The sequence below is a fragment of the Hylaeus volcanicus genome, chromosome 2 (assembly GCF_026283585.1).
Source record: "Hylaeus volcanicus isolate JK05 chromosome 2, UHH_iyHylVolc1.0_haploid, whole genome shotgun sequence".
Taxonomy (NCBI): Eukaryota; Metazoa; Arthropoda; class Insecta; order Hymenoptera; family Colletidae; genus Hylaeus; species Hylaeus volcanicus.
Window position 1 is genome coordinate 21,027,993 of NC_071977.1, and position 27,047 is coordinate 21,055,039.

General features: G+C 37.1%; 1 protein-coding gene across 1 annotated transcript in view; it reads right to left on the reverse strand.

Moving 5' to 3' along the window:
* The window catches only part of LOC128884964 (low affinity immunoglobulin epsilon Fc receptor-like), a 189,877-nt gene that overhangs the window by 72,117 nt on the left and 90,713 nt on the right, over positions 1-27,047 (reverse strand). The window contains exon 4 of the mRNA XM_054138690.1: positions 10,166-10,453. Within this exon, the coding sequence (XP_053994665.1) occupies positions 10,166-10,453 (288 nt within the window). The remainder of the gene's footprint in view (positions 1-10,165; positions 10,454-27,047) is intronic.

A 27,047-nucleotide genomic window follows, 5' to 3' on the forward strand; every position in this document is an offset into this window, starting at 1 on the left:
TTTAACAGTTTTAGTGTAAAGGTGAAATAATATTGTTTAGATACTGAAAGTATTTATTTAGTAAATCATGCGTTATTAAAAGTAGAATAGGTAATACAACAATACTCATAGAAACATAAATTATTTATTCGAGACTAATTAGCAAAAGAAATAGGTACTTGGTGATATTTTAAAAGCTGATATTTTAAAAAATAAAAAGAATATTTTTAGGGAATGTAATTAATAAATAATAATTCTACATTGTATTTTGGATTGTTCACAGGAACACTTCTTAAATCCTTGACCCCCACATAAGGATAATTTTCCTGCAATCTCACGCGTGGTTTAATCAAAATGAATTAACGTATTTATTTATTAACTATATTCACTAAAAATGCTTAAAATTTCATTAAAAATATCCTTTTTGTGTTTTAAAATATCAACTTAAGTACCTATTTCTTTTGCTAATTAGTTTCGAATAAATAATTTATGTTTCTACGACTATTGTTGTATTACCTACTCTGCACTTAATAAGGCATGATTTATTAAATTAATACTTTTAATATCTAAACAATATTATCCCATCTTTTCACTAAAACAGTTAAGGGATTCGATCAAATCACTTACTTTCTTTAGGGAAATCACCTCACAGAGTTGTTATTTTAACATCTCCCGGAATTGATCATCTACCTTAGGGATTTGATCAAATCTCTATTTTTATCATTTCCCTGCTACAGATATACCTCCAACGAATCCCACATCCACGAAAATATATTCTTTTTACAGCCATGAGGACCTTAGACTATCTATTCGAAAATGTTTCATTATATACAACACTAAAGTTTTATTATTAAATACTTTATTAGCTGAACGTTGTCCTTTCACCTTGATGTAGTAAAGAATTTTCGTATTAAGACATTAAGATTTCGTTTTTTAATCAAACATAAATGGCTTTTTCATTTGAAATGAAAATGATGTTCGTTAAAATTCATAGTTTTATAAGAAGTGACTTACTGTCGATATTTTATGTGATTTTTTAATTTGTCCTCATCATCATATATTTCTCCATATTTCCAGTTGACATAAATGCACGAACTTCTGTAGCCTAGTTATGAATAAACAAAATCCTGAAGCCACTTTTAATAACCCTTTATAAAATACTGTTTTTATTTATTATAACCATCCTACGATTGCTACGAATTTTTGTATTAACTACGTACGTGTGATTTATTCCATACATTACGGAGTGTGAGTTCGTGAAAATAGTCCAATGCAATTTCGATATTTTTATTTGAATGTTTGAACCCTAAGGGGTCGGTAAAACAATATTTTGACGTGTAACGTGAAACGCTGTTTTCATCTGTATACCTTTATGCATAGAGGGATCGAGTTGCAAAAGGGATAGGATCGTACAGTTTCGCGAAAACAATTGCGGTTACACTGTGCGAGTGCATCGTTCCATACATCGGAAAATATGGTCAGAAGATAGATTGCGTTACGTAATTTCTTTTATTTCCACTTAGCCGTTAAAGGAAAAATCTATACCGCCGACCCAGTTCCCCGAATAATGCCGCGTACCGGGGACGACAATGAAATATGAAATATTAAAATGAAAACGTGCCACATTCTGCTTGTCACTCGCGATGAAGCTCACCGTGGACAGCAACAGCTAACAAGTTACCCAGTCATTCATGCAAAATGCGTTTCGCACGTCAATTTCGCGCCCCATTATGCAGTGTATTAACTTTTCACTAATAAAGAGCGAAATGTCATTTTATAAATACGCAATTTCCGTTGAAACGCCGATGTAGAAGCAATTAGCTCGACACGATAATGGAATGAATAGCACCAGTGTCGCATTAGACGACAGAATCTATTTTCAATGTGTTTGCGCAACAAGCTATTCTAGAGACGTTGTTAACGATTACCGATAAGATATCGATAACTTATTAGTATGCATATAGACGTGCTCGTGGCTTCATTAAAATGTCTGATAATGACTCGAATGAAACATGGTACATGATAAACTGTCAACATCAATCTAGTTGGAGAACATTCATTTTTAAGCGATATACTTATTCGTGAATTGAATTTAACCCTTTCAGACCTGGCGTTCTCAATCGAGGACACCAATACATTACTCATACGTTACCGACATTATCGTGGAGGGCGAATGTCCTTATTTGTTCACACGAAGAAAGACCAGCTTTCCTAGAAAATTACACTATAAGGATCTTTTTTTATTCTATCCATACTAATTTTAGTCAATGTTCACTCTAAAAATTAAATTACATTAGGACGAGAAAAAAATAATTCAGATCTGAAAGGGTTAACGAGCACGTTCAAATATTTGTTGTTCAATCTTGTATTTTTAACTTCCCGATTTATAGGGAAGTTATTGTATTTGCTACTAAAATGAAAAATCGATTTTTTAGCAGATCTCCATCTTTCAAGGTCATTGAAGTAATTTATACCTAATGTTAACAAATTGTTCGCGCGCGCGCGTGTGCGTGCGCGCACGTATGTACGTATGTAAACAAATTTTTCGTTAACGTTTCCTAAAAAAACTAATAGCGAGATCAAAATGATCGATGATGCAATTGATGTGTATCAATCTAACTTAGAGCTGATTAGATTTTTTTCTAATTCGATCCAGTAGTTTTTTAGTTTTTTTAAGAAAACTTAACTCAATAACGTAATCTAGATGAGAGAATATAAATTTATGAGCGAATAACTAAACGGAAATAGATAATATATATATATATATATATATATACATATATTATGATTATTATATTTATGCGTATATAATACATGTATATGTACATACAGGGTGCTCCAAAAGTATGGAAACAGTCAAATATTTCCAAAATGGAACATTTGTGAGGAAAATGGTTTAGAGAAATGTTTTAGGGTTTCAAAAATTCTATTCAACGATCGTGTCCGTTTGACCTTCAAAGGACCGGCCAAAGTCACGTGAAGGTCAACATGATTTTTTTAATGGAACACCCCATTTTTTATCATGCACTGTGAAAGCTGGCTATGAGACCTTTTCAAAACACTAGTTTCAAACATTTTTTTTATTCGCGTTAGATGGCGCTGTAATCGGAAATCGGGAAGTTCCTTGTGTGGCCCGTAAAGGGTCGTACACAAAATAAACATGAATAGAAATAAATATTAATCGAGCGAGCAACGATAACCAGCTAGTTTTTCTATACTTCTTTTCTGAAATGAATAGTCTATAGACACTATAGTCAGCAGTACGTGCGAGGGAATCTAGAGTTTGCTCTCGCTCCTCATAACACGAGACAGATAAACTGCAGTACCCCGGAAGAAACAAACCATCTTCCAATTACGTAGCAGACGTGCAGGTTAAACGACCTTTGAGAGTTCATGCCGGGTCCGCACTTTTCTTCGCAACTTTTCCCTGCTCGAATCTCTGCAAACACAGCCGCATATCTGTTAATTTCCAACCAGCCGCGGGCCAAAGAAAACTTTCGAGCGATGGAGAACGAAATACTGCAAACACATTTGACACACTTTCTTTGGTCGAGCCAGGGGAGCGAAATATTTGCGCACGGGCACGGTTCAAACGGAAAAATGATGAGTCTTTGGTTACCTCGACCCAAGGAATCGCTGCGATGCCATCGATCGGTGATATTGAAATTTCGCGACAGTAAGGTCGTGAACAGACAATCGAAGCACAATAAAAAGCTACTTTTGGGGTTTGTCATGGGCTTCAGACCTGAGATCGATACGTGGGGTTTTTAAAATAATCTAAAGTGCTGTAAAATATTTTATAGTATTCGTAGTATATTATATTATTTTTGTAATTTTAAGGGTTGATATAGAACACCATGTGAGTGAATTGTGCTTTACATAGATTGATTATTATTGGTTAAAAGGGAGGAAACTATGGAATTCTTTACATAGTATGAAATAAATCAAGCAATGGTATATTTTCTTTCTAATATTTCCAAATGATACACTTTGTAGATCTTGCAAGCAATTCTATTATTAATTCGAATATTCTTTAGTTCATCTCCACATATACGTATACAAATATTAAGAAATCCACCAAGAAAAATATAGAAATAATTCGTTGGTTAAAATTCAACATATTTCTTAAAATATCATTAATAACATTTCTTCTTGGACTGATCATTTTTCACCTACGTCAATTTATTAATTCAGACACCAGATCCATGATTTTATATTAAATACCACATTTATCTAAAATATCTCCCAAAACAAATGCTTCTACATCCACACAATAATCTTCCATTTCAACGAGATCTAAACGTCGCCCCTAATTCGCGAGCAGCACTGTACCATAACTCAAAACGCGAATTCCAAACGTCCATCAATATTTTTTGCCTGCGAATCGATAGTGATTTTTCCCCACAGACTAAACACGCGTAATGTATGCGCCAACGAATCCTCTCGGGTGTTTCGGTATCGAACATCTATTTGCTTTCAATATACGTATATCAACAAACGGGACGAGATTAAACAATTTACCAGGAGACGGGGGGGGGGGGGGCAATAAAGTTGGAAGAAAAATCACGGGGTAATAGTTTACGAGGGAACGGTCCGCGAACATTTAATTGGATGAACATCGAATGGTACCAGCGGGAGAAGACAGGGGACGAAGAAGGAGCGGGGGGCGACGTCGAGCAACAAATAAAACTTATCAACAAGTCGTGCAGGAGGGAGTAGAAGGGGGTGCTGCTGTCATTGCATCCGGGCGCAATCTACGGTACACGAGGATTTGATTGGATAGGTCGCTCGATTGCATATTGCATCGGACGAATATCGAAATCCCTTGCGCTCAATTAAAACCACGACAGGGTCTGGTTGGAATATCGAATTCACGGAGTTTAAATCGTCGAGCACAGACAAAGAGGTGGGGGCGAGGAGGGAATGACTGATACTGGAAAAGCACTATGGATCCGTTAATGAAAAAAAAAAAAACAACAACAAAAATGATAGGGTGCAGATCACGCGCGCGTACATATCAATCCGTGTCTCTTGATCCCTGCTTTTTTCTCTCGCTCTCCCCCCGCCCTCCTCCTTCCCTTCCCATCCCCCTAAATTCCTGTCGATCCATTACAACGATCGGATCACGTTTAATTTTCCATCGGATGTTCGTCGATGCAATCGCCCGTTTTCCGAAGGCAAATGCTTGTTGCTGTTAAATATATTGAATCGAAAGCTTGTGATTTACGGATGACGCCATTGGGCTATTTTAGATAACACATGGGGCGAAACAATCCCTCTTGACAATTGTTTTCCATCCACAAATATGAATCGAATGAAAAAGTTTTGCTGATCATTGTGTTCTTGGTAATGATTTAGTTATTATTTTTGAATTTTAGACTTGCTAACATTCCTCAATTTAAACTTGAGTAATCGGGAGTATTGCCTTCATTTTGAACTTAACTTTATTATTGAAGAGACTAATAACCAGATCAGTATTTCAGACATATCCTTAGTATAGTTGTTAACTCGCCCAACCCCAAAAAACAAAGATAACAAAATTAGATTAAAATAGAGTGAAATAAAATTTCGTAACACTTTTAGAATTTTTATTCAACTTGGCAGATTTGAATCAAAGTTGAATCAATACATTCGTAATACACGCCTTGGACGGCGAGCGTTGATTTACGGAAAAACTATTGAAAAAGAATGGAAACGATAAGGAGTCAAGATATTGGTGTACGACCTGCGAAGTGATACTTTGTGTGGTACCGAAAAATATCACATTTAAATAAATTGAAATTTTTTAAATTATTATTTTGTTTCTTCAATTTCTCTTCTTTATGTATTTTATTATTTTTTGAAAATTTTCAAACTTTTAGTAAGAATAACGTATGCAGAAACGAATTGTTAATATTTATGTTAAATTAAAATGTAATCCTTCCTCGTTTTTCATAAAATTTATAACGGAATCATTTACTCTTCGTTCTTCGTGTATACTCGTCATTGCTTGATTTTAAGTCCGCACTCTGTGGAAATCTTTTACAACTACAGTGGGTGTAGAATGTATTCGTAGACCGATCAATTTCCAAAAAAACTAAGTAAAATTATAATTTATTAACTTATTTTTTATAAACAATGACATTCTATATATTCTCGGAAATCTCTAGAATAGATGGATTACAAAAAAAAATAGCTATTTATGTAAGTTGCGAAATTAACAAGAAAAAAACAATTAAGGGGGTATTATCGTCTAGAAACTTCAAAAATTCGATTTTTTTTTGCATTTTCTTATCATTTGGGGTTTTGAGAAAGTGCCTCTAAAATATTAATTTGAAATATGTAGAGCTCTCATAGTTACAGAGGCTTAAAGATTATTCACCAGTATTAGTGCTAAATGTATAGCAAACTTTAAATGCATTTTTCTCGAAACGACATTTTTCAAGTCGGCCGCACGTTTTTCTCAAAAACTATGGACCGACTGACTTCTGGTTTTACACACATTTCGAAGGCACCATCACCTATGGTCTGAACTAGAATCATACCTATAGCTTGAATATTTTAGCCCTTACTTAATTTTCAAACAGCTGCGATTCCGATAAAAAATTTAGTACTCACCTACTTCTAGTACAGACGATATAGATCACATTCATATAGATTGAAAAAAAAAATGTGTTTTTCTGTCTCAGACGACTAGAACCGCCACAGCCTGTGCGCCCGATTGAACGGGCGTCTCACGCCACAACCTGCATAACAGCGCATAATTTGTATAGATTTCAATGAAGTATTTCATAAAAATTTGTGTTGTTAGTTGAAACCTGTTGTATTATGCATCAAAAACCCTGGTACTGTAGGTTTGATAGTTTTCGCAAAATTAATTCCTAAAAATTACTGAAAAAACAAACTTCTGGACGATAATACCCCCTTAATCGATAGAAATATTTAAGCAATAAGTATTCGCACAACTGTTTAATTTTTAAAACTTCATTAAAAAAAAAGAAATTTACATTAATTTACAAGTATATAATACTTCCTTCGTGGGATTTCCTTTTGATTTTATAATTATAGTAACTTTTCTAAGCATTAAATTAAGTAAATTATTAGTTATTCGAAGTGGGATCTTTTTCCATTCCTCTATTAGAACCTTTTTTAAAAGTACTTTACTGGAAATTTGATGTTTTCTAATTCGTACGGAGCAATAAATTTATGTGTTTACGTTACAAACTCTACTGTAAATGGTTCGTCATAAGAATCGTACAAATACTTATTGCTTCTATATTTTTACCCACTTTTCACATTTTTTGTTACTTTCACAAATTATATTAACTAGTAATGTTGTTTGGATTATATCTATCTTAGAGGTTTCCGAGAATATGTAAAATATCATTGATTATAAAAAAAAGAAGTTAAGAAACTACAATTTCCCCCAAATTTTTGGGGGAAATTGATCGGTGCACGAATACATTCTACACTCACTGTAAATTCCGCAGTTAACAAGTTAAACCCAATTCAACCTACTAAGTCCACCTTTAAAAGCCAACGTCTTCGAGATTTACCTGGAACAGCGCGATTATCGAATGAGACGCGCACATCCAAGTACCATTTGTCTGTCAGTCAAAGCCAGTATCCGCGATCGTTGACCTGGCGTTCTTCGGTTCCCATTCACCTCACCAAAGACGGAAGCGAGGCGGATGGCTCGATTATATGGCGCAATCGGAGATCCCCGCGAGTCAGCGAGCGCGGATGAAGCGGTACGACGTAAATCCGTCTTGTTCGACGGAGAAATGCACAGGAAGCCGTGAACGAGCGGGGCCGAAAGCAGCATTTGTGACGGGCGAACGCGTTCTCAGCGGCGGAACGACATGCAGGATGTGAAGCATGCAGCCAATACGGCGCCCCGTGCTTTCGACGTCGAACGATTCAACATGGCCGAGAAACGCTTCAGCTCACGAAACAGAGGCCCGAAACGCGTTGGCATCATCGGGACGTCAATGCACGCTTCTCTACACCCTTGTTATCGCGTTACACCTCGCTAGGTAGGTAATTTCGTCCTGCTAGGGGATGACGAGTTCGGGCTCGAAGAGATCACCTCTGGCGACGTTAAAAAGTGTGTTATTCTTTTTAAATTCTTGGCAGGAGGACCGTTTTAGCTTGGTAATTCTGAAGAAGCTGTTTGAAGCTTATAGCGAAACAGAATGGGTCCTTGCAATTTTAGATGAGTGACGGATTTTGTAGAGTATTACACTATTTGCTCGTTTCAAAATAGAATCTTTACAATAAATTTGGGGATAAAGGCTACCCTCAAATTTTCTTATATTTCTTAGGTTGAGCGATCTGTCAACTTTCCATTTTCTACGATACTAATTATCCCTGCTTCAATTTTTTCCCTTGGAAATTGTAAAAATATTATCTTCTCCAAGAAGATGATCTCCGATAGCACTCAAAAATGGGTCACTGTTTTAAAACTATAACCAGGAGAGGATAAGAGAACAATTTTATCTCATCATATACTCTCAGACCATATAATATATAATATTTTTAAGATCAGTCAGGTGAAACAACCCTTCAGCTTACAATTGTAAAACAGGCCATCTTCTTGGAGCAGAACATTACAATACAGACAGAGTAAAAGAAAAAGATCAGATCATTAATTATGTTACACTGTACATCCCTTAGACAGCAAATTTTAAAGCAGCCAACAACACGCATCAACAAAAATGTTTTTGGAATTGGAAACACCGAACAATTTCAATCCTGTTCTCGCAATCTCATAGTGAAATTTGGGTCGTTCGCTTCGAACCGTGTCTGTGATATTTCCGACTGCGTAGCTGAACGACCACAATAATTCTATAGTCGTTTCGACGAGAGCGGTCGTCAGCTCGGCAACGACCCGCGTTATTCGGCGTTCGTAACGAGTATGGTCTCGAACGAGTATCCCGACATAAATGTCGCGATATCCGCACGTTATCTTCGATTGGTTCGATTGTTCCAAGTTTTATTTGATTATCTGTTCGCCACTGTTACACGAGTCAGCTCGGTCATTCGTCTATTTCGCGTTTTACGCCCAACCGGCACGGCTGCGGAACTCGCTCGGGCTTGAATTAATTTTTTGATGTAAAAAAAATGTGTCTTTTTACAATTACAATTTATTTGGAGTTCGATGAACGTGATTGGATAAAGAAATCAGTAGGTATTCGTGAATTTTATTGAGTTATTTTTAGTGTGACACATCTAGCAATGTGAATTGAGACTTTTTAGACCATAAACTAAAGTTTTGTTTAAAGAATACGTATGATTGTTTTGTATATAACTGAAATATATATAATATAATATAATATAATATAAATATAATATCGTTATAAGTAAAAAATCAAATTTTCATTTTTATTTTTGTTTAATAAGATAGTTTGTGTGCGTTTGAGTTTTTCTAACCATTCGATCAATTTAACTCAATCTCTTGAATATGGTTTATTCGACGTTCCGGGTTATGAGAATATCTGAAAACAATATCTTACTCTACTAAAATATCGAAACCTGCATGTCATTAATTAAAAAATAATTTTAAAGTACATGTACATGGCAATGCAAACAGAACCTGAAGACGTTAAGTAACAAGACGTCAGGATTAACCGCGATACTCGAGGACAAGTAATTGCGCACACGTTGGGGACGAAGTTTGGTTCGCGGAGGGTTAACCGAGGGTTCACGGGTGACATCCACGATCACAGTTTCCACGAGAAAAGGCGAGAAGAGAAACATACGGCATAATATGCTGGATTACGTTAAACCTTGTAGGTTACTCGGGAACTGTACTTCACCGGCTGATTGCGGTGAATTATCTACATGTTGGCTTAACTCTTAGCTACGGTCGTGCGGTCCTAAATACCGCGCTATTGTTTCTTTCTCACCCCTTTTCGAGATTATTCAATCCCAACGACCCGTGCTTCTCAGTGTTATCTTAAATACCAGTCGACCTTCTGTGGCCGAATTAAATTTTCCCTGTGCTTTTCGCGTGCTTTCTATGTCAGTTAAAAGAAGAACAAGGAGGAGAGTTAATCGTGTTAGTAACTGGTAATGGGTTTTAAGTAATTCGTGGTCTCAACACATTCGCGACCGCGTGACGCAGTTCCCAAGAAGGCCAGTAGCCCAAAAACCAGCAGATAGAGCTTAAAAATACGACCGCTTTGAAGGTGAACCGCGCATTTACCAGCGAACAGATCGAATTTGGTTCTGCTCCTCTCGCTGTCCTCGAAGCCCTCGAGGTCGTCCTCGTAATCTTCGTAATCCTCGGCACGTTCCCTCCTCTCTTTCTCGCTGACGTTCCTGGGCAGGGCATTGCTGCTGGACGTCCTCTGTGCAGCCTGCCTCGCTCTCGCTTGGTTATTGCTACTGAAGAGGACCGCTGGCGGCGGCGGCGTCGACAGCTGCGAGCCCTGAAGACGCCTCTGAAGGTATCTGGCCAGAATCGCCTGAACCGCGTCTGTCTCGGCGCCGCCTGGAAGACAGAAATGATGTTTGCTCTCGTAATCAGGCCAATACTGTTTCGGTTTAATGGAATTCCGTAGCCTCGCGCTACGTCTACCCCTTTTTTCGCGCGCGCGAGCTCCTTTATCCCGCTTAACGCTTCGCCCTCCTGTTTTAATTCCGCGCCGAAGCGTGTATCTAGCGCTGGTCGATTTTACTCGTGCATTTGTATGCATGAAATTTTTCATACGCCTCGCTAAGTGCTCCTAAGAGGCTCAACCGCTCGCATCGGGTAATACGCCGGCTGTGCTGCTCCTCCGGAGCTCTCGAGTCTCACGTTCCTTCGTTTCGTGGAAGTTTTCGGGGAACGATTCCGAGGGAATGCCGTCGCATGGGAAACATTTCTCTCCGTGGTTGTCTGGCTGGTAGCGGTGTTCTTTGCTCGCCAAGCAGTTCTCGAGATGATCCTCGTGATTTAAATGCTACCGAAAGTTTCGAATCACTGGGTGAAACGGGGGAGTCGCGGGATCTTTTCGAGGAAAAACGAGCGTCTTCGAGATGATCTAGGAAGCTTTATTCGTCTAAATAAGGAGTGATGTAGTCTACATTTTGTATAATTATTTTTTTAAATTATTAAACTATTTTTTTAAGCTGACCTATTTAGCGATCCAATGACAGTTTTAATTATTCTTAATTTCTCTAATTTTATCTCTGTTCCATACTGCTTGTAGAAATTGCCAAAGGTGTCCTTTCGATGTTAGGCAGTGTACTCGATGATGCATTTTTTTTCTAAAATGCTCAGTTTGGGTTCGAGTCAAGTGTCAGTACTGATGAAGTATTTCTTAGGATCTCATCCGTTTCCTCTTGCAGGGGAATGCATATGAACCCTTTGAGTCGTTATCTTGCTGCACAATTGACCGGTTATCTGTATCAACCAACTGTCTGATGAGAGGATGTGTTGCTAGATTTTCTGCTTGCAGGCTTCCTCTTTTTCATTCTATTTTCTATTTGTATTAGCTTCTGTATTCCAACTGTCGAAGAATATCTTCATGCCACAACTGACAACGAGCTGCTTTCATGTTCGACATTCGCAACATTTTCGACTCTATACTATTTCAAAGATTAAACAGTATATTTGCTCAGCCACCAAGACCATTCAAATCTTAAATTAGAAATACAACTTAGGCACCACATTGCATATAATGAATTGCTGTAATCCTCGAGATAAAATATATTCTTTTTTATGTCTTGCATACTAGAGTTGAGTCAACACAAAATGCATCAAGTCATTAAATTTTGTGTAATTTTGCGAATGCTTTCAGTGCGTATATTTAAATCGTAGTCTTTCAGTTGTAACATTTCAGTCCGTATGTTCAATTGTGGCCATTCCACTTCTTTTTTCACGGTAAGAAATCACCGTGAACTGATTTATACGATGCAGATGTTTTATGGTGCTTCGATTCCTCAGGTTTACCAATTTCATTTTGTCTCGAACTTCTAACACATGGCCGCCTATTTGTTTCCTTGTTCCAGCTAGCCGCGAGTTTTTACTGTTCCCAGCAAGTGATTTATTCGCTTTTTGCGTGTACCGACCCGGCGGTTATCATCGCTTAGTTACGTTTTATCCGCAACAACGTTTGTCGGTTAGTTCGAAACAATTATGCTTTCCCTTGACGAAGAGTCACAACGGGGAAGTTTGTAAGCATAAGATATAGGGTAAGAGCTTAGAAGTTGTGTAGGCCGTAACGATATTGAAGTAGAAGGATGTTGGGAAATTAAGCCCCAAAGGCAGTCGTTTAAAGTACAAAGGAACTGTACTTCGAAAATACTGTCGTCATCGGTCTTATGATAACAAATTATTTAAAGTGGGTGTCAAAGAAGCAGCAGTCTCTATTTCATTTTGTACTAGATGTAATATATTATATACAGTCAGTCTCATAAGCATTCGTACCCTTTATGCCTATTGAAGACATTTGTCCAAATTAAATGATAGGTTTGATGTTTTTAATGGATATTTCATTCTAAATGTGTAGATGAACAAACTGTACGCATGTATACATTTATAATGAAAAATTTATTTGGGAATATTGAACCTAGACTAATTTCTTCAGTATACATAGGAGGTAGAAATACTTATGTACTGACTGTATAAAATATCACTAATTGTATACATATTATATCATTTAGAAAATAAGACATACTTTTACATACTACATAAGACCTACACTTACATCTTGATACTTTATTCAAATCTTCGAATTTGTCCTGATTGATTGTTCCTAAGTAAATGTTTCATTAAAAATATGTACATGAATAAACTTTACACATGTATATATTAAGAATGAAATATTTATTTCACGTTAAACATCAAATCATGGAGGGTATGAATATTTATGGGACTGACTGTATAATGTAGAGATTTTATGAGACTTACTAAATAACGAAAATTATCTAAGCTTGTTACAAGATTATTAGGGTGTCTCAACAAAAAAATGTTACTTTTATAAGACAAAAATACTAAAGTTATATTTAAGTAAAAAATGCCTCAAAAACATTACGAGGAAATTTCACGCTAAAACATTAAATGCCAAAAATAGAATTTTTCATGTAGCATCCTATTGAGTAATAATTTTATATATAGTGCTGCCAACTTTCTAATTTTAATTAGAGACATATATTGTATGCGATGCCAAAATTTCTTCCTTGTAACAAGAAAACCTTCGTTTCTCAGTGTCTAAGACGTGCAATACATTCAGCAATTGCATTGTCAAAAATCAAATCAATATTATATTTTTCATTCGATACACTACTATTAAATACCTATTTTATATGCCATCAAAAATTTCAATGATAGGCGTACATTTTACTCAATACTGACACTGCTTCTTTACAATAAGAAAACCTTCATTCCAGTATCTCTGACATGTGCAATATTGCCATTAAAAAATTGTACGCCAAAAATTCTATGTTAAAAGTTATATTTCTTACGAGGGACCCCACTAATAAATATTCTATATTTAGCCCCGAAAAAATTCGAATCAGAGGCAAAACTGGTACTGCTTGCTCCAAACAAGAAAACCCACTCCCCCTAATGCCTCTAATAATTTGATCAACCGTAGCTCAACGTAACTCTTCCCAAGTGCTTCACGTGGCAGCGTCGTGGAATGGAAAAAGGTTCGACACGCTGTTTACCCAGCGATCCTAATTCGAGGCATCATTATTGTAGATCCCAGCCAGATTTATCGACGCGTTACGGACTCTTCGAGATCACGGCGTGCACGAGATCGTCGGGAACGAGACTTATTTATGGGGGATCGCGCGGATGAACGTCACATTAAAGGGTGTGACTTACGGCCGCGCTCGGAGATGAGCAAACCTCGAGGCGCGGTTGAGTTACGAGGAACCGTCCAACCTAGTTAAAAGCATTCGACGTGCTTGCGGGCTAGAAATACGGCGAGTGTAACTGCGTTTCCTGGTAACAGGCAAACGATATGCAACGGAGATCCTCGACGCGGCAGGACACTTCATTAGAGAGTCCTGCCTGCGAGGGCATGCGTTTGACGTTGAAGAGCGTCCTCGAATCGTCAACGTCACGTATAACCTGATGCGCGGGGATTAAAGGATGCGATACTCGATATCACTTCGAGCACCGGTGATACAAAAGCAGCACTCGTGGCCACTATTTCATTGCAAACGGTCGTCATTGAGAAATAAATAGCGTGAATCGCGTCTCCATTGTGCTCGACTTGAATGCTTGATGTGTCGGGAGTTGGATCTAGAGCTGTTTACATTTTTATGGGCGGAATTGTAACGCTGTGTATCTCGATGCCAATCACTCTGCGATAGTCTCTCTAGATGCGTGAATTTTTCGTTTTTATTTCAGGATATTGTTGGGTTGCATCAACAGTTTCGAGAAGTATGGAAAACCAAAATTCGTACTGAGACAGTGCGAAAGGGTGATTGGCATCAGGTGTTGAGCATTACGAAGTCGACTAGAAAAACATTCGGGTGATAGTTGAACTTTTAGGAGCGAGATAAGTATCTTCATTTCCTGATTCAGGCTGAAACCTTCGTGACATTAATTTGAACCATTTGTTGCTTGAATTTCATTATAGCCTTCAAGGAAGAAATGATTTCCTTGTTATTTCTACGCCTATGAATGAATTAATTCCTAACGAATGAATTATGAATAATTCCTTAATGAGTGAATAAATTATTTCCTAATTATTTGTACGCCTATGAATGAATTAATATTCAGACTAAAAGTAGTCAACAAATGGTTACATAAGAATTTGATTGTTACAGTGTTGTATCTTATTATTCAGGAGTCCCTGATGTCATACTGTGGCAGCAGCTATCCCGCAAGATCTCGATCCACCCACTTACTACTTCATGTGCATTCCTGCCAGCGTCTAAGGTTGGGTCTGCTAACAATAAGTAGCCTTGGAAATATAATTTGCATTTGTTTGTTGTCTAGTGTAAAATAGTTTCTCGGTGAATCCTGATTGTATTTCTAAGTCTACATTGATCGAACAAAAAGAAGTTGAAGTTTGATATTTCGAGTCTTATGTATTTCCAATTAAAAAATAATAAAAATTCATCGTAGTCTTTGTGAGTTTGATAAGTATTATTCCACCCTGTTTTATAGCTGATTTTACAAATGTAGATTTACTATTCTATTACTATTCCATGTATATCTATTCACTAATTGTTACGGTAAAGTTTCTCGTACTAACATTTATCGAACAAAAGAAAACTAAAATTTGTACTTTAAGTCTTACGTATTGTTTATTGAAAAATCATGAAAATTCATTATACATAGTCTTTGGAAATTCGACGAGTATCTTCTACTCTGTTTTGTAGCTGATTTTGCATTTTCAGATTCACATCTACCGTTTGCATTTATTTACTAATTGTAAGTTCCACGTACCAACTTTGAAATCAACTTGTTCGAACATTCGAAACATTTAAACTAATTTCTCCTACAAGAATTTCAATAGATTCGATCGACAACGCGTACATACTTTTACAGTTCTAAAGTTTTCCTTTTTCGTTTCTTCTTCCCTTTCTTCCCTTTCACACACATTTCACTAACGAAATCTGTTCCCTTCGAATAAACCTTCTCTCCCAACCGTCAGGTCACGGGTTGTCCGTTCCGGCGCGATGGATTTGATTTGCATGCGTTTGAATATTTATTCTCATATTCGTCGAAAAGACAGTGTGGCACCGTACCAAGGATTTAATTGCAGCTGGACCGTTGGTCGACTGTTTAAAATTACATGCACCGTTTATTTGATTTTTACATCGTCCCCAATCATTCCTCTCTATCTCTCTCTCTCCCTCTTCTGCGCGTTTCCAGCGTAGAAAGCGCCTTTATGTAAATGATCGAAGGCGGAGGGAATAATTCAAGCTAAAGTTCAATTGGCTACGCATGATTTTTTAATAAACGAGTCGGGGTACTTGACGATGATACACAAGTATTTATAGACGAAGGTAATTTTAAATAAACAGCATTCCTTCGTACTCGTTCCAGGTTATTTGTGGCGAGTATCAAGGTTCTTATACAGGTCCTTCAAATTGTATTTCAGCATGGTTGGTTTTTATATGTTGATCATTGGACAAATTTGGCATGCCTTAGTGGTTTAGGGAGAATTCGCGATTTTTCTAGAATCATTGCTTTTATTTTACAAAAAGTTTATAGGTACAGCTATTTTATTAAGTAACATCTCATACCTCTATTCCACCTCTATTAGTGCCACGCTAGATAATAGGTATGTCTTTCAAAATTAGTTTTCTAAAACTGTAAACTTCTAAGTGTTCTGTGAAATTCAATTTTGGATGTATTTAACTACCTGTCAATGTGTGTGTAATCGTCTATCAATGTTAATAACAAATATCCTCCTAACGCATAAATTCATCTACACACCCAAACATATTTCTCTTTATATTTTTGCTTCATTTTCCTCTGTGTTTACTTCACTCCGCAGAAACTCTTTTCTATCAAACTAATGGATAAAAGTAAATAAATACCCGACCGAAACATCCGCGAATCGACGTCTCGTTCCTCGAATTTACGATTTTCCGATAACCTATATCGCCCGATCGGGTCGGAACAAAAATGTGAAACCAGTGTTTCATTGGAAAAGAAAAAATAAATAGTGCAGCGAATGTGTCGCTGAAACTTCCTCGAGTAAACATGGAAAAATTCTCGTAAGAATCATCCTGCCTCCCTCATGATCCTGAAACTATGCAAACGTCGGAATTCCCAGACCGGGGAAGTTTGATTTTCCTTCTTATCTACTACTGTTTCACTTTTCTTCTGGCGTGGAACGCGTCTCCGAGCTCGTTGAACGTTTCCTGCCGATCCTCACCGCAGGAAGGGACGAAGACAGGATCTGTGGCGACGTTGGGGGATCGTCCTGACTCGGGGAAACTCCCCATGGATCACCACCCTGGAGGAAATCAATTTTTGGCGAGGACTGCTGTAGAGAACGACTGTAATTACACCGATTTTACCCAGTAAACTCATTCGCAGGCGTGGCTGTCACATAATTGAACTTAATTGATTGTATCGGTTCTATTGGGGGTTATCTATCTCATTTTCGTTTCTAATTCTTTTTGTTTTTTCATTTTTAATATTTTATTTATTATTTGGGTTAAACTTTGGCTCAAAGGTTCTATTTACAAATTATACAATATACAGTAACGTCGTTCCAAATGAATGCAATCAAATTCACGACATAGGGACACATTTTTGGAATGGAATTTTAAGATTTTATAACTGTATACAAATCAATGCTGGAGAGATTGTCCCTAGGTCAAATTTAGATTCAGTGATCAATATGTTCAGAAAAAGTTATTTTACTGTTGATCATGATAATATATTACGTATATTATAGTGACTGATTCTTATTTGCCTTACCAGGAATTTAAAGTCTCTTTTACAAAAATAATATTTTTACGTGTAAGTAACATTAGTCTTATGAAAATACATTTTATGGGTTAAAGTACAGATCTGACCTCTGAGAATATTAAGTCGGGGCCAATTTGAATATCTAGATGCAGTTAATTTCGTAACTTACATAAATAGCTATTTCTTTTTTGTAATCTATCTATTTCAGACATTTCTGAGAATATGTAGAATGTCATTGTTTATAAAAAATAAGTTAATAAATTACAATTTTACAGTTTTTTTGGAAATTGATCGGTGTACGAATACTTTCTACACCCACTATATGAACGAAGTGAAATGAATATGAATGCGAAGAATGAATAAAACCTAGCGATACGTCTGATAATTTATCGAAATACTGTCCTTCCTCGCAGATCAGAAACAACTAAACAATGTGACCATCAAAGAAAATCTCACGATGCCGCCATCAAGAAATCTCTATCAACCTGAACATTTCGATGGAAAATTTAGATCCAACCAACTTGGATTGGGAAGAAGCTGGGACGAACCTAGCAGAGAATATGCAAAGAACGCGTGGGACGGCGAAAACAGGGTTGTTACGTCCTCCAACGATGAAAATATCCCTCAGAATAAATTCGTGGCGCATTTAGAAATTGAAAGGAGTAATTCTGACGAAAAGTCAGGGGTACATTCGACGAATTCAAAAATGGAAATCGAGGACTGGCCAGAAACGGGATTGAGTAGTTCAGCGTTGGAGAACTTTTCTGCTGCGATTCTCCAGGAAAGTAATAAGTCTGAAGCGAAATCGAACTTCGGATCCTCGAACGAAGGAACGATCGCTGCGGAAGCGTGTGCTTCGAAGATATCTGTACTACTTCTCGTAAGCGACTCCGCAGAGAAAAAGGAGGAGGAAAATCGCGTAGCAACTTTGTTTGACGACAAAGGTCATACGAAAATGGCTGCTGACAGGCTCGAGAAACGTGTAAGTTCCGCCCAGGAGGATACTGAAATATGCTCGGGAATAGAGGGCGATTATCTCTGGCAACAGTTTGGAATACACCCAGAAAAAGGAGAAAATTGTACGGAAGAAAAATCTATAATGCATTCCAGTAAGAACGCAACGCAGTTTCGTGGGGAAGAGAATGAAGGGGAAGTGCTTGGAACACTTCCAAACGAGGAGTCGCTGAAAAATGGCCGCGAAACTGAATCCACTATTTCTTTAGTTCGACCGTAAGTCAATTAAAAGCGGCAGCCAATTAGACTAGTTTATGGAGCGATGCTGCGTCGATGGTATGTCCAACTTCTCTGCTTTTTACTGCTTTGTTTGTTTCGTTTCATGGCGTATACCTCTGTCGCGTAGAAAGAATTTGAGGCTTTTTATTTGGACGTAGCATTTACGAGTTGCGCAATAATTTTCCTGTTATGAAAACCCTCGAGATAATTTGCTTTTAAAAAATCATGGAAACTTGTTGTCTCCGCAAATTTGATATTTATTTTTCCAACGCGATTTTTCAGTTCTCTTTAGTAAATAATATGGCAATGTCCAAACATAATTAGCTAATAAATTAAGAGAGGGATACTTTCTCATTCGACATCATTCTACGTTTCTCAGTTTAAATATGAGAACTGAATTATAATTAAACCTGTACGTGGAACAAGTATCTGTGAACCAGACAGTAGAATAAATTAAAATATCCATTTGCTTGGCTATAAAATGAATCCCAAATGTACAGTAAAATTTAAACCGAAACAATTTTGATAAACCTAAATATATATATATATATATATATATATATATATATATATATATATATATATATATATTTAGGTTATATATATAAAATGAACAAATCGAATAGAGTTCATTTACTTCTTCGTATTACATATTACACAATTATGTATTTATATTTATTAGTATCAAGTTTTACTGTATTTTTATTGTATTGCTAGTATTTTAATTTTTATTCGGCTGATTTGTGCACAGAGACGCAATAATGTTACCAATGATTATATCAAAGGCAAAGGTATAGAAACGTGAAAGGTAACCGCGAATTTAATTGAAATTTTACGTTCGAACTGATAGCTCGAAATTATCGAAAGTGAAATGACATTAGTTCGGGCGTATGATTTACCGCTTTCTAGCTCCTGATTTTGAAGGGGAAAGGAAAAGTCGCGACGGTAGAAATTTTTGCAACACCTGTTATTAAATTTCTAAGAAAATTATTTGTTCTTGTTTATCATTACACGAACTGGATGAAAGTAAAGTCTTTGGCAGGGCAGTGAAGGATCATTGCAAAGAGGCGAGAGATTTGAACGCCATCGTTCGGCGCATGATAATGACTGAACTCGAGAAGCATTGCAAGAAGGAGCAGGCAACCCTGAAGAGAGCGCATTCCGTCACTGGGAGTGTGAGACTTAAGAATATAAATAATGCCAAAAATAGGTACAATTGATCCTCCATTACTTATAATAGTAAGGAGAAAAGAGTTCACGAGTTTGCTTCTAAATCATTTATATTTCAAGTGAAGTTCTATAAATATTATGAGTATAGATGAGAAAAGTAAAACAAGTCTTCCAACGTAAAAATTTCTATAAATATTGAAATTTACCTAGAGTTTACTTTCTTTACATCTTGGATGGTTAAAATACAATCTTAAATAATTATGATTTTGAGGAATTAATTACACGTAGACTAGCAATGAACTTTCATAACATAGTCTTACAACAGTTTGTCCCGTTTTGAAATATTGACAAGTTATTAGAATGCATCTTTTTATTTAAATTATATCTCCAAAGATATACTATACTTTATTATTATAATAGAATCTTCACATAATCAAATATTTCAATACCACTCAGGCAACACAGATTCGAATAAGGAATCTTAAGTAGTACAATTCGTCTATTCCTTGCATCCACCTTCAATAGACCCCGCGACACTTGCAGGACAGGTACACTAAACCTCCAAGGTCAATCGTTTGTCCGAAATTTATTGGATTTGGAAGAAGCTCTCCGCAAGAGGACCCTGGACAAATCCGACACAGAGTCTACCGAAATCAAATTTGACGAGACGATCGCGCAAGGGAAGGACGCAACGAGCGATGACGCTAATTGTTTAAGGGATATCTTGGACAGTCGTCCAATGCTCGTCGACGATTCGCAGAGCACGGACAATTTGGGCAACTCGACGGAGGTCACGTGCACAGCCACTTCGAACATTCCGCTGGAAAGGAAAGTCAATTTGTCTTGCCTGACCGCTGTTCAGGCAGAGGAATTGATTAAGGCTGGAAGGTATGTTGCTAAACGAATTATTTACCAGCGTGTTGGGAATTACGAATTCATGTAGCACATAATCAGCGCCGAGTTACCCTGGTAAATTTAGTTGCAATTTTGATATCCCGTCTGGTACAGAGGAAGCTCATCCTCCATCCGTCGTCCTGGTTTCATTATTCAGCGAATACCAGCGCGTCTTCCATCAGACCGTCCTCCGACTTCGAATGATTTATGCCAGTCATGCGTTAATGACGATCATGCGGAAGTGTAATCTCCGGGGGATCGAAAAGTAATTGGCCGACACCTATCCCCCGAATTACACGTGAGATCGGTTCCTTGAAATATTCTGTAAACGTCTTTTCCGTAGGCGAAAAATAAGAAGGAACCGTACATAATTTAGTTGGTTGTTTAATCAAATACATTTATTTTAACGTAGAATGGAAAATGAAAAATATAAGACTATTCGTGAAGTAACAAATATGTAAAGCTATATATATTGTCATTTTTATTTTTGTTGTAAAGATATGAGTTTTTTCTTTTAATTTTAATAGAGATACTATGAACGCTACTAGAATTATGATTATCGCTATTCGTATGAAGCTTTTTATGTACAAAAAATGAAATTCTTGTTTTCTTTTTTGGTTCGACGTCAGTGTACATCAGAGAAATAGGTGTCTTGTATTTGCTGAAAGTAATAGTTTATGACGGGAAGTCACGTTTTAATCATGATTCGGAATATTACATTTCATTTTTACCATGTTGGAACGAGCCGTGCATGTGCCAGAAATGGCCACTCGACGGTTATTTTGATATACAACGCGAGGAACAAAAGACACTTGAGGTGTGTCAATTAAATACAGCTGCGTTTGGGGTGTGAAGAATGATGCAGGATATTTTCCTCGAGTATTCGGCTGTATACTGTCTTTAATAAGAAGTAGATTGAATCGCTAAAAAGTAATTTCTATCAGAAATATTCAACTGGCCTCTACATCAATTTCAGGAGTCTTTGTTAAAAAACTAGCTGTAGTTTATTCTAGCTTCTAGAAATATCTGGTATACAGGGTGGTTCACTAGAAACAGGACACCTTCATTATTAAATATTAATCAAGGCAAATTAGAATTAAATATTAGGATGAAGCGTTGCAAATGGAAATGGTATGGATTTCAAAAATTTCACTTACCCTTTCAAAGTTCATTCAAGTGTACTGTTTCTAGTGAATCAACCTATATACATTCCTGAGTGAACCATCGAAACTTTAGGTCTGTAATCTAACAGGTAGCTTAACAACCCTTCAAACACACTCCATTCCTGTGAAGTCTTCCCCCTTTCGTTAGTATACATTAATCTGCAATTAAGTGAGACTTCCTATGACTTCTTTAAACCTAATATCAACGTCAGTCTATTCACAGAACACGACACAAATAGTCTTGTACTCATGAAACTCGCTATAGGCGTTACCAAACTTGTGGAACAGTGATGCGATGATCAAGATGCCTCGGGTTCCACCAAACTCGATTAAAACAAATTTACACAATCAAAGATCTTCCCTGAAGATGTTCTACGAGTCCGAATCTCAATAGCACCAACATTATTCGGAGTCTCGAGGCTTCTAAGTCATTTCAGAAATATGTTGAGTGTTCTACTGGCTTCCTGGAGCCAGTGACATCCTGCACGTCTGTGGGATTTCGAGGATTCTGAAGGTTCCAGAGATCTTGGCGCTTCTCAAGGATTCCAGAGGTGTCAGGTGTCCTTAGGATTCCAGAAACTCCTGGGATCCTCGCGATTCCACGAAATTCCTGGAATCCCATTTGTTAGCAGCAGGTTCCAGGGATCCACGGTTATCTATATCACGTTCCACGGGACCACAGATTGTCTGTATCGAGCTCCATGGGATTTCCATTTTATACTTCATGGGTTTAGCGTTATTCGTATCGGGTCTTCGCGTATGCAGGGTCATATTTGCCGCGCCTTATCGTGTCCAATAAGAGTAGAATCATCTGTGTCTTGCACGTTTGCGGTCGTCTGCATCGTATTCAACGATTTGCAATCCGATAATACCATGCTTCGTGTCATTTGACGCATGTGCCGCATCTGGGGAATCTGTTGAGCGAGATTGGCGGAGTTCTGTACGGAGGGAAAGGATTAATTGAGACGGGGATTGGAAAGAGTTTGGAAAAGTAGCTTAACTTCTGGTACTACATATATATCAATTGGTATTTTAAAATGCAAAGGACTTGATTTATGCATTAATTTGGCAGAACTGTGTAACAGTAACTATAAGTATACATTCAGGAATAGTTGAGGCACTAAAGACATATTACAGAAAATATTTATCGATAAGTTTATATGAATATAAATGAAAGGATGCAGATTATGCAGGTTCAAGCTGTTACTCATTTACGCTTTGACTTCTAATTGTAATTATTTATGCAACCTGTAAATAGCTACAAATGTATTTATTAACCCCTTGCATTCGAGAGGCGACTCTCGCTCACCACTAAGTTTGGCGCAGAAAATCAATTAGCAATAATGTTTGTTTAGGTTAAATTTCTTTGGAACTCGAAGTATCAATAAAATGATTGTCGGTGAGGCAAAGGTAACTCTCAAATCTTAAATTGGAGATCTCATTTTCGAAGTCAATCTAAGCTTAGCATTCGTGGCAATAGAATGAAATTATTATACTAAAATAAATAATTACTGTTTTTAAGTAAAGGACCACAAATATTTCAGAATTATCCTACCTTAATTATTAAATGCATACATATTAATTTTAGTAATTTTCTTGACATGTCAATTTGTTAAATCCATTAATACCTCACAGATTCTGAAAATGAGTCGAAACGTAAATAAACTTCAGTTGAGTCGAGGCAACAGGAAGACAATAAAAATTAATTTCCTTTCTACTTGAAATCAGCGATTCTGAACTTGCAGGTTCCATCGTCTGAAATGTTGCCTTGAACATTCGCGCAACCAGCGTCTTTCTGACGTGTCTACTGACGCGATTATTCGAATTTTGTAGTGCCTTGAAGTCGCGTACACAGAAGTACAGCAAATCCACGCAAACGGAGCGTATTTACGTAATTCGCACAGCGAGGAGCTGTCCTCTTGGAAAGAGACGTCTCTCGCTGCATCTGCAGGTGCAAAGACTGGCGTTGGATCGCGCAGGAGTTTGCTCGAAGACCGTTTACGCAAGTCGTGATTTCACTGAATTCATCTACCGAAAGGCTTCCGATAATCTCATCTACGAAAAGGGCAAAGGCAGTCGCAGTCCTAGCTACGTGTCTGCTCCAGAGAGGTTTCGATGGAGATACTTGACACCTAATAAGGTCAGATGAAAGGATCGAGCGAATGCGATGGAAATTAAACTGATCGGAGTAATCGATTTATCTTGTTATATTTCTGCAATCTGTAATGAACCATTCAAATCAATTAAAACCTATCGTAGACACTTGGTTGAGTCAATAGAACTCTTTTTATTTTTGATGCTTGCTTTTGAAACGATTTGCATAATTGGACAATCACGAAGTTTACTTAATTTAATTAATAACAAAGGATAATATGATTCTAGGTATTTAAGGCTTGGTTAGGTATAATCTTAAGAAGATTGATGCAGTTTTTGAACGTTTGAAAGTTATCACAGTTCTGATTTCAATCTTCCTTTCAAAACAATCTTAGAGGATCTGACGTGTTTAGCGAATATACATATACTTAATATAGACAAACTGTTTTTTTTTAAGGTTTATGAATCCTGGATATGTTTGACTGCTGGTTACCACCAAGTGTTTAAACAAGTTCTAATCAAGTTCTTAATTTATTCCAATTTGATTGAATGTTTTTCTTGCACAAATTCGCAGTCTTCTACGTGTATGGTTACCACACCTTTATCACTAGAAATTAAATACAAGAAAGTGAAGTATGTCATTGAAGCATACATCGCATACTCTATTCTTAATTTCTAATACTAAAGTTAACTTCTTCTTTATCAATCAATGACACGTGTTCCGCTACATAACATAATGCTCATTCTCCAAATCTTGATTTTACTTCCTATCGTTCAGATTCTTCACCAAACTAATATACTTCCTCATTCACAAAAGTAAACGATCACGTTCCAATTGTTACAGCTACGATGTCTCCAAACTCGTAAACGTCAGTACATATTTGTAATTAAGACTGACATCGGATATTATTCTGAAAGGCACCGGTGACCAGTTGATATGAAATTTGTAAAACATAAATCGATCAGACGGTTACATTGTTGCTGAATATAGCATCCAAAGGACAGGAAAAACTATTATGACGGATTTATAATTGAGAACCTGTATCCTCCAAGCCCGTATCTTCTAAACGCATAAATTGCCGAAGCTAAAATTTTATATCTTGGGTCCTTTCCACCAAGTCCCATCTCGATCGGCCACTGTTGCGTTATTTTCCGGAAGTACAGACCTGACATCTACGTTATTCTTTACTAACAAGCCTATTACCTACTAAAAATATAAAAGTACCGATGCTGCACATGAACCATGACAAACGATCCTTCGGCTCCACTCGCCTTAAGCTCTGCCAATTCGAAAGCTTATAGGGGCCAGGGGTAGGTCGCGGGGGAAACAAATACGTTCGTTTTAAGGCAAAGTACCGAGCAAACGTTTCTGTCGTCTCCTATTTGACGACGCACTTTCGTTCTCCCTGCAGAAATACAAGGCGTCGCGAGATTCATAGCGACCGGGCAAACACACCGCGGATCCACTGTAAACTCTTTAAAGCGGTACACGTAGGGGCGTCGTACGTGACAAGTGGCTTAAGTAATTGTAAACAACGGTTGAACGTTACGCGACTCCCGGCCCCGAGGCACGTTCAGCTGTCAAACTAGCAGACTCCTTCATAAACGCCGTGACAAATTTGTCGAGTAAGAAACTACCAACAGCCGACGGCGGAATGCTAAAGACTCTCTAAGACTGCGGGTAGACACCGATGTAAACGATATGGGGCGGGTTGTCATTGTCATCTTTCTAACGAGTCAGAAAGATGTTGATAGCTCGATTTGCCTGGTCGTGTTGGGTTGCGGGAGCACCACTACAAGTAGTATTTTGATAGGAATTTTTTGTAGGCGGTCTTAGATTGTGAAGAATTGGAGACATTCGAAGAAAGTAGTATTAGTAAATAATTAGAGAACCATTTGGGAGGGGGGGGGGTATGTTCTTGTGGACAGATATAAGAAAGAATTTCTCTACCTATCCTAGTGATCGTTGATGTAATTTTATGGCGTTTTTGTGTACAATAATAAAGAATTTAATAAGATACATATATTTTCAACATATATTTTCGTCTTCAATTAATTCCTGCATTATTGCACAAATCAAATCATGGGTTTGATAAAATATATATTCATGTACATACAAAGTTTGAAATTGATATATTTAATAATTTCATCAAAGAAAAAATGTTAATTTTTAGGTTTTTAAGCCAGACAGACTCCATGACATATTGTTTTAAATTTGTTCACTTTCAACCCTGCACCTTTAATTTGTCAGATTCATTGACTGAGGGTTTCTGCGTACAGTAACCTTCACTTTGAATCGAGTAGATTTAGTGAAATTTCATTATAAACATTTAACTGCATAACATGCTGACAGGCAGGGGAATTGTTTGTTTCTGTGTTTGATTTCAGTCGTTATCGATACTTCAAAGCTATTTTACGATAATGCGAATAATGTATTTAACTGTTTGAATCGAGCATAATACAAATGCTTATTATGCTTATTATACAAATGCTAATTAACTCATCATTTGAGGAATTTGTATTTTCGATGAAAATAATCACATGACAAGTTGAGATCATTTATGTATAAAACGAATGCAGAATTGAAACGATTCGACATGTGAATTAATATTATGCGAAAATACGAATGCAGTTCTCGTTTGTTTAGGAATAATCATTATTAATAGAATTTCAGTTTAGTAACTTTATCGCTAAATTGAACGTATCTAAATATAATCGGTGTCAAATGATTACGTTTCGAAAGGATCCTTTTGAATCGTTAAATAAAATTTACTATTTAAATATAAAATCGTTAATGCGGACTGAAGGTTCGAGGTATTACATTCGTTTTTGCGCACCGTGATTCATTCTACGTCCTTCATTGCGCAGAAAGTAATGGAATAGGAGTAACTTTACCAATTTTTGCTGGCCACGCTTGAGCTGTCGTGGAAGTCCAGTCCTGTCAAACGGGAAACATGAATCAAACGAACGATATCGCGAGACAAGCAAACGGCGTTTCTTTTTCACGAAGTGGTTGCTCAGCAAGAAATGCCGTCAGGCATGTCGCCGCTTCTCTGCAGAACCTCTTATTGTGCCAATAGGAGTTTCTTACGAGCTGTTCTTCTGCGTTTCCTGGCATCGTTCGTACAAGTGCTTTTAATTACGCTTAAGTAATAATT